Source organism: Podarcis gaigeae, assembly GCF_964106915.1.
Source record: "Podarcis gaigeae genome assembly, chromosome: 3".
Lineage (NCBI taxonomy): Eukaryota > Metazoa > Chordata > Lepidosauria > Squamata > Lacertidae > Podarcis > Podarcis gaigeae.
This window is the reverse complement of record NC_139680.1, coordinates 15,533,077-15,542,665: the sequence shown is the minus strand read 5'-3', so window position 1 is coordinate 15,542,665 and position 9,589 is coordinate 15,533,077. Positions and strand designations below refer to the sequence as shown.

Genomic DNA, 9,589 nt, shown 5'->3' with positions numbered 1-9,589 from the left:
TCCTTCTTTTTTGTTTGATGGTGCCCAGCACAAAACTCTATTTCTCTGTAAGTGGGTAAGCTCTGTCCACTCAGGAGGGGCTACTATGCCTGCAGATTCCACCCAATTTTACTAAGAAGAGGAAATATAGCCATTTTTAAAATTTCCCAGTAACAGTGAATGGGGGAGGCATGAAACTTTACTTCTCCAAATCAGGATTCAAATGTGCAACAAACTGGGCAGGCTTTGAAGCACTTCAGACCAAATTGGGCTGTTTTTCCAAGGACTGAATTGGGGTGTGAACTGAATCTTGCAGACAGTGCACGACTCGGTCCCCCTCACCCAAGTTTGCACAACATTTTTGTGGCAAGCATTTCTGAGAGATTACTCACACCAGTTGGAAGGCAAGGTAATATTTGAATCCTACCTCCATTTTTCGGCATCAGCTTGAACTTCTGAATAATCCTCTGCAACACCCGCTTGCCCTTCCTTTGTTCCTGGCTAGCTGATGTGTTGCTTTCTATATGGTTTCAATTCAATAGTTGCTGGTCTAACCTAAATGCTGTAAGCACACAGGTGGCTGAACCTTGACTCAGTGCAGCTCACACATGTCCACAGTGTATGAATGTTCTTGGGCTATAGATACCCAAGCTTCCCCTGCCCTCTCCAGTGCTCTTTTTCCGCCATTCTTTGACAACAGAGCAGTCATAAGGCAAACCTGCGCTGAAGAGGCAGACCTCTTGTAAGTTATGTACTGTGCAGTTCCCACACACACAGAGACCACATAACTGATGTCTCTGTGGGTTGCTCAATGCTCAGCGTTATGGTTTTCTGATTAGGGACATGCCATGTTATGTTAAGGAAGATCTAATTACATTATACACAAACGCACACTTCATTATTTACAAAATCAAGCCGTAGCCATCAATGGACTGTAAAACTGGACCCTGCTCTGTCACAGTTGTCAATGGGATACTAAAACTAGCAGGCTATAAAATTCATTTTCCCCCCCAAGCAAAAACAATAACATTATTATTATTATTTTAAAATGCTATTCCTGAAGACCACAGAGGGAGAAATATTTTTCCTTCTGATCTGTTCCAGGGCTGCTGCTGGGAAAAGCTGTAGTGAGCCTGAAAACATATTGTTGTGGTCTGCCAAAGTGTTTCTAGCCTTGGCAGGTCTGAAGCAATGGGATTTTAATGAATGAGGTGAGAGACAAATTCTAAAATAATTCCCTCCCATCACCTTGACAAGTCTTGTGGCAGTGGCTGATGTTAATGTTTTCTTAGACCTCGCTGTGGAAGCTACATTTAAATTTTCCTTATTTTTCATTCTTGGTCACAGAAACCCGTGAATTTGTTCCCAAACTCCTGGTAAGGAACATATTAGCCTTATGGAATGTATTAGCATATACAAAAAATGTTTTAAGATGCTTTTACTAGAAGACACTGTCGGTGGGTTGCCTGCTCACTCTTTCTGGCATCCCTCCCTCACCTGCTCAGGCTTTCTTCATGGAGCCATAAGCATTCCTTCACATTTCTTCCCTCTTGTATTTAACATCCACATAACGAGAATGCAAATTAACAGATGTTTCATCATGGCTTTATTGATAAACCTGGATTTGTGCACCAGCTCTCTATGGAACACGATTGTCCCTTTTAGAAAGTCCCTTTGCTTGCCACTTTTAACTCTGCCAAATTCATGTTAGCTGCAGTTTAATAAATATGCTTCAAAAGAATGCAGTAAAGTTATAACACTCCATCCCTTCACTGATTTTTTTTTAAACTTTGTTAAAGAATAGGCTTTCTTTCGTAAAATACTATGCATTTATTTGGTATATGGCCAAATGACTTGGTATAGACTCAAGAATAAATAACAACAAGGGCATATTTTAAGAACAAATCTCTTTACAGTATGTTCCTTCAGAAGATGAGTTTGAACAAACAACAAGGGTATCACATGGAGTCTGCTTTTAATTGTTCTCCCATGGCTGATTCATTCATGTTAGCAAAGCATGATGCGTGTGCAAGGGCAGTTGAGTGGATTGGGCCATATTCCTTTTGCTGTTGTAGAGTTTGCCTGTGTAAACATAGACAAGTGCACTTAAATTCACTGTAGGATTCAGTAGGCTTGAGAGTTCTCAAGCTGGTTGGATTGGGACTTGCTCTGCAGTGGCATGGATAAAATGTTCCCTGCCCTCCTAACAAAGCCACTACTACAGTCCTATCTCGGGTTAAATATGCTTCAGGTTAAGCGCTTCCGGGTTGCGCTCCACGGCGACCCGGAAGTAACGGAACGTGTTACTTCCGGGTTTCGCCGCCTGTGCATGCGCCGCCGGTCAAAATGACATCATGCGCGGAAGCGGCGAATCACGACCCGCGCAGGCGTGGGTTACATTCGCTTCAGGATGCGAATGGGGATCCGGAATGGATCCTGTTCGTATCCAGAGGTACCACTGTACAGAGAAGAAATTAAAGTGGCTTCTACATGAAGACTGTATATCATGTATACAGACCCTCTAGGAGTGAAAGCTCATAGAATCAGCAACTGTGGTTGTTTTTGAATAAACTGAACACGGGAACACATCAGTCATAATATGAATCAGACCCTAATGCACATGCGCAAACTTGCCTTCAACCCAGAAATGCATTTCTGACATTTTTCCAATTATCTGATGCGGTTATGTGTGTGTTTTTAATTGCAACTCCCAGTTTTTAAGATACCACCCACATTTTTGCTTTATACGCAGTGGGTAAGCCCTGCTCCAAGTTGCTTAAGGTTATTTTGCTTAGGGCTGCTTCACACATTGTGCAGGATAAATCAAAGTTAGTCAACAAAATGGGCATTCAAAAGGGAGATGCAGCCAGTTCTGGGTCCCAGAAAAATGTGGCTATACGATACGTGAGTTTGCTGTGTTTACATCCTTGTAATAAGGCAGTATGTGAAGAAGACTTTGAGGAACTTTAACTATCCGTGCAGCTCCTCCCTCCCCAGGCCTTATCTTTGAGTGGTGGCACAAAATAATAACTGTAATGAAAATGTGCTTTACTTCTGCTCACATCCCTGGAGCTATTAAGAGCTCTTAGTAACTGGACCTCTGCCAAGCTAAATTGCAAGGCAAGTATAACTCCAAATGGGCTTTGCTTTGTCTATTATTGTATCTACCAGCTTCATTCCTCCTCTCCAATAGTTACTGCCCTTCCCCTTTAAAAAAAACTCTTTCTTTTTCTTAAATATGTCTAAATATTTTCATCAATATATCTCTAAGGAAATTATGCTGCATTTGTATTAAATAACTTATGTATGGAAACTTTAATAATGATCTGGTTATAGTCCTTGGCTTTGATTTAGTAAAAATATTTCAGAGGTACTTGTACACTTTGCAGAATAAGGGATATTTGATTGCGTCAGCCACACTTTAGGTATCCCAGTCTTTTACTCACCAGAGTCAATCACACAGACGTAGTATTTGACACAAATCAAAGTCCCTGACTTCTGCACAGGCACAATGGCAGTGGATGCTGATATTTCTCTCTGCTATTCTGCACAAAAGTAGTACCATCAGATGCAGTTTTCAGATGCATTAGATGGAAACCCCACCAGCAAAAGCCCCATAACTGGGGTTTGCAGTTGAGAAATGGACTCTTTGAGTTCTGTTGCCTCAACCACTGAAAGCTGAGCTTTTCCCATACAGATTAAAAAATGATAGCCCAGTCCTTACTTGAGCATGATTTTGAAAACACAAAACCTTACATTGATGCAGAATGCATAACATTATATAAATGTCTATTTGCACAGGGGTCCATATGCAATTCCTATATGCATATATAAATAACACACTTATGAAAAAATGTGTATTCTATACAACTATATACAGTTAGTTGGGGTGGGTGGAGGAAAGGGACATTAGATCTGTATGCTGAGAGTTTCTTTGATTTGGGATCTTGCAGACCAACCGCCCGTGTTCCACAGACTCTGAAAGAAGTTTGCCTCTTTCCCTGCCTCTCCTTCTCAGTACTCTCTCGCTTCCTGAAATTGTCTGTAATAGTCCTCCTCTGAAGGGTTCTCTGTACATTTCTGACCATTATTAGGAGGCCTGGCTTCATTATAGCGGCTCCAGTCCCCTTTGCAAATGATCCAAGGCAAAATGTCCACTTTGTAATGAAGTTCGGCAGAGAATTCTATGCTGATCAGGTTTGGGGTGCCTGCTCCTTTGCCCCTTGTGATCAGCTGCATGATGTCGTCGTAGCAACAGTGCTGCGCTGCCAGGGTGGTACTTTCCAGAGACAGCATGGAACGGATGCAATAGCGAGCGGTCGGCTTATAGATCTCCAGTTTTTCCTTTGGCCCACTCGCATCTTTCCAGCGGAAGTTTTTCCGCTTAAGCCGGTCGTAGATATCGGCCGTGCTGTAGGCAACCTCCGTGGGATACGTGCAAGGGCAAGCAGGGAGGTCGTTGACCACTTTGTGCATGTACTTCTTTAAGAATTCACTCTTGCAGCTCATCCACCTTTCGCAGCTGTCAGTATCTGGACAGTAGAAAAGGAACACAAGGAGAACTTGACTGTGTTTCAGAGATGACAAAAATGCAGGATTTTGACAGCATTTAGCTAACATCACACTCTGGTAGTCAAGGGTTTGCTTTGTGTTCTATCACAAAATCAATTCCAATATTATTTTAAAAACATTTTAAGGCCCTGGAAAACATGCAACAACAACAGTTTTTAATTATTTTTACCCTGGCCATCAAACATTAAAAACTTCCCTAAATAGGGCTGCCTTCAGATGTCTTCTATAAGTCAGATAGTTGTTTATTTCCTTGACATCTGATGGGAGGGCGTTCCACAGGGTGGGTGCCACTACCGAGAAGGCCCTCTGCCTGGTTCCCTGTAACTTCACTTCTCGTAGTGAAGGAACAAGCAGAAGACCTTCGGAGGAGGACTTCAGTGTCTGGGCCATTTAGGGCTTTAAAGGTCAGAACCAACACTTTGAATTGTACCAGTTTCACTGTCAATATGTGATATGTCAATATGTCAGCCTTTCCCTATGGAGTGTGCATCTTGTCAGAAGAAAAGATATTATTATTAGTAAGATGATTATAGTGAGTAAAAGTAAATATGAAAAGAAAAGAACAGAAAAGGGAAAAAGAAAAATGATATTTTTTAAAAAAAGCAGAGGAAAAAAGCAATAACAAAATAACCATAACATATAATTAATGTTACCAAACTATATAGGATATATGTTGATGGATTAAACTTATTGTTTCTCTCAAGCATATGTTAACTCATGGGTCACTATGGTTTTCATAAATACGTTCCAAATATCATTTAAATTTCTCCATGTATAATCTTCGTCTGAAAGCAATCCATTCACATATTGCAAGAGTTGTTGTATCATCTATCCATTGACCAAAGGGGGCTGTATTTTTGCCCTTCCATATATCAGTATCAATCTTCTTAAAATATACTGTGCATTCTTTAGCTACACTAAAGCTGAAGTGAGTGCATTGTAGTGCACCTAGTTTTCATGAGGTTCCCTTATGATTAAAAAATAAAATGTGGGTTAAAATTTGGCAGAGCACCCCCCCTGCCTCTGTGAGGGCCTCTTGAATGCAGCTGCACAGAGACACTGGAACTATAATCTTAACGGATGATATTGAAACAGCTCCTTTATAACTGAAGCCATAAGTGGCTCACATTCCAGACTTGTAATATGTGGGGAGACAGCAAGATATCTGTGCAAATCAGGATATGACACTAGCAGAACACTCATGAATGATGAAGTGAGGGTCTGCATCTGGAATAAAGAACAGAGTCAAATCTTTGTGCAAGTTTTAAGAAAATCCTCAGCCTTGCTCCAAGCAATGCTTTCGCATCCCATAAACAATGCTCCGGATTAGCCATGTCTTGACCAGCATGGACAGATTTTGGAGTGCTACCTGTTGGTTGCAGAGTCACCCTGAACATAATCAGTCACCCCGAACATATTACGTGCAGCTGTAGTATTCAAGTTTTTGCCTTTTGTCCATGAATAATGAACTTGAAATGATTCAAGAAGGCTGTGGCACCACTGGACGCAGTCCAACATTTTCCCTTTAGAAAGCCCATTGGGAATGGCTGCTGAACAACGTGTAACTGGCTCAATCAAAACCCACACATTACAAAGATGGGAAATATTTGAGTGCTCCCTCACAGCACCTTCTCAGAAGTGTCCTAGGGGGAGACTGTAACACAGATTGAAGCTTGCCTGCATCATCTAGCTCTGAAGGAAGAGAATCCCCTGCTCTTATCTGCTTACCGACTTCGAAGAGCTTTGTGGCATTGAATTCTTCACTTCCTGCGAGCAAACTCACTTCTGTTGCTGCTGTCCTGAAGGTGTCTTCAATCCCTGAAGAAAGCAGGGTATATAAATATATTTTTTCAGTAACAGCACATAATACATGGCAGTAGAGAAACTAGGCTTGCATTAGTACCCCACTGATTTCTTATGTTCCTATAAACACTCATGCCGTCATTGTTACTTTATTGGATTTCTTAACCATCTGTCACCATGAGGTCCCAGGGGAAGGTTACAACAGCAATATAAAAATACAATATTAAAATTGGTTAAAGCTCTTGCTTTCGATGCAGAGAGAATGAGAAAGAACCTAAGAGAATGAAAATTACTTCTGAGCCTCAGCAGTCTTGCACTTTAATACAAAGGTCAAAGCAAATGTCCTCCCACCCTTCTCTGACACCATCCCCTCTCTCAAATATTTTAATATTGACTTGAGATGAATACCTGATACTACTCACTGGTGCCATTAAGTACCTTCTGAATGGTTATGTTTCTCTGAACATCACAGCAATCGCTTATAACTGCCAGCGACTGGAAACCTAAGTCGCAAGACAGTTTTTCATTATTTTCTGCTTGCAGTGCCAGCAAACGAGTGCTGAGCAGAGGAGTTTTCGATTGCTACGCAAGCAGATTTTTATTTTATTTTTACAAAAAACAGGATGTGCTACATACTGGTGTTGCAGGCTGATGAAGACAATGTGACTGACAGAAATGGTGGTGCAAATATTTGGGCTATTAATAAATCCAGACCTTAAGAAACCACCCCAACATGAGAGGAACGACCAACAACAACAACAACAAATGCCTGCAGATGTTCTCTCAGCTATGCAGGAACATCTTATCTGGGGCCATGTTTAAATGACCTAACCACACGAGAAGAGAAAGAACCACCTGATTCCACACACCTCCTTCAGCTCCAGCTGGGTCAGGTGGAAGCGACTTGTAAACAAAGTTTACATTGTTTGGAAAATGTATTTGGACAACAAAGGTAATCCTCTGTCTGAAAGATGCTGCTCTGTTGAGCTAGGAGCCTCTATGCCAAGCCGATATTAGCAGCACCTTTGAGACCGAGCCTTGCCTTTCCTCCCCTCAAACATGCATCACACAGATGCAAAGTCTAGGGCTAGTCAATTTAAACTGCACTAAGGTGGTTGACTTAGGGTTGCCATTTTCATGCTTCTATCCTTGTTGACAACAGAAAGGGGAGATGCGGGGTGGTGGGCGGACCAAAAATATCAAGGTTGCTATCCCATAAAAGACAATTAAGTGGAAAAAAATTCCTTAAATAAAGCAAAGATGGCACTTTCTATGTAGCCTAAAACTATGCGCATTCCGCAACGCACATCCTCAAATTGGCAGGTCAGCATTACACATGACGATTTTGGAGAAGTATCAGCAAATTATCTTTGTAAGTTGAAGATGCAGTTATTTGTTCAGATGAGCTTTCCCTTGCCGCTGTGCCAGACACGTACCCTCCCTACAAGTTATGGAAAGTTTGTTGAGCAAGAAACCCAAAAACCCACCATGAAGGCAAAATTCACAGCAGTTTAGTTTTTGCCCTTGACATTTCCAAATTCTCAGTGGAGTTCTAATGAGGGTGAGGGTTCATTCTCTTTGGCAAATCCTTGGGCAATTTCTACCGTGTCGTCATGCTCCTTCCAAGGAAACAAACATGGCGCCGTCAGTGCCAGCTGTCAGGCGCCAGGTTGAGACACTCCGTGTTGCCCACGCATTGGGATATTAATCTGGAACATTCTCTGGTATGAATTTGGCCTTTTTTGTGGTGCTCACCATTTAGGTCAGGGGAATGATTTCTTCTTTTCATAGCATTGTTTGAATTTGTGTTTATTGCATCTTGGGGTTTTTTTTGCATCTGGTTTTTAACTGATAGTTTTAATGCTGTTTGTAGTTTTATGGATCTGTATGTTGCTCTGAGACATTTTATTTGAAATAATAAAGCAATGAAATAATAATAGTAGCATGATTAATGAATATGCTTTTTTAAAAAATAGTGCTAATGCTCTCTCCACAAGTAAGAATTCCTTGAAGATCTCAATGTGTTTTCCAGTTGAACTTTTGCATCTAAATACAGGCCGTCATGGAGGGATGAATGAGAAATATCAGGGGAGGGCTCCATTGCCTAAGCTAATGTATAGTTACCAGCATGTTCACATCTGAGTGAAGGGCCTCCCTGACTCCACTAGTGATGTGTGTGCAAGAGTCATAGTTTAGCCACGGTACCACATCTAAGGCATTAGGCTTTGAACTGCTATGGCTGTCTTGATCATCTCACTTTGCGGATTGCTCTCTTTCTCTACACTTTGAAACCTGGTGTCACTGCAAATAACACCAAAGCATCTTATTCTCTAAGCACTTATCTTTTTAAGCAATACAATAATGGTGAATGCAATTAGAACTTCATAAGGCAGGATACTCTTATTTCCTATAGTACCCCATCTAGTGCATCTCGCAAGAAATGCAGGTCTCTCTTGCCTACATCTCTGTAGGCTCTGTTGAAATCTGAGGCACACAGCATGAGCAGTGCTCCTGAAGGCCCTTTAGAAAGGAAAAGCATCTGGCTCTGCCTTAAAGGCACAACAAAGCTGATAATTTCAGATATGGGGAAGCATCTCCTCCTATTATTTTAATATGATACTTTTTACCAGCGAAGGGTTGCAAGCAGTTTTGCCATTCAGGTCAAAGCAATTAAGCGGAGCCTAACCTGGACAGTTGGGCCTGTCACATGTCCTTGATTCGGTGGCTGTGCAGGCATAGCCACAGGTTCTGGTGCGCTTCTGATTGCCGTTGCCACAGGTTATACTACAAATAGACCAGGGGCTCCAGTCTCCTTCCCCATCTATGTAATCTGCAAGGGAGGAACAAGAAAAAACAGGAGAGAACTAGCTGGTAAACAAGTAAATGTTTGATTATAAAAGTAGAAATGGCAAGAAAACAATACATGTTGCTATCTGAGGACTGGTGGTGTCTTCAACAAAACATTTGCTGCTGTTCACAATGCGAGTCAGCATTGCCTTTTCTTGGGATACTCTATCCTATTGCTTCCCTCCCCAGTTTTCCATTCCATGCTCACTGAACATGCTCAGACCTTAGTGAGCTGATTTGGCTTCCCCCTCCCTTCCCCACAAAGTTTATGTGTGCTTCTGCAAATTCTGGGGTTCCCTCGAGCCGGCTGATACTTCCCTCTCCTGTGTAAGTGGGTGTGCTTTGGCTACACAATAGCCAGAGAAGATCGGTATCAGTGCATAGTATA

At 41.7% G+C, this 9,589-nt stretch overlaps 1 protein-coding gene across 1 annotated transcript in view; it reads right to left on the bottom strand.

Moving 5' to 3' along the window:
• Nucleotides 1–1,568: 1,568 nt before the first annotated feature.
• Nucleotides 1,569–9,589, bottom strand: part of ISM1 (isthmin 1) — a 30,051-nt gene continuing 22,030 nt past the window's right edge. Inside the window, exons 4-6 of the mRNA XM_083730492.1 lie at nucleotides 9,041–9,184; nucleotides 6,280–6,369; nucleotides 1,569–4,511 (exon numbers count right to left, since the gene is read on the bottom strand). Coding sequence (XP_083586618.1) covers nucleotides 3,994–4,511; nucleotides 6,280–6,369; nucleotides 9,041–9,184 — 752 coding nt within the window. The 3' untranslated portion in view covers nucleotides 1,569–3,993. The remainder of the gene's footprint in view (nucleotides 4,512–6,279; nucleotides 6,370–9,040; nucleotides 9,185–9,589) is intronic.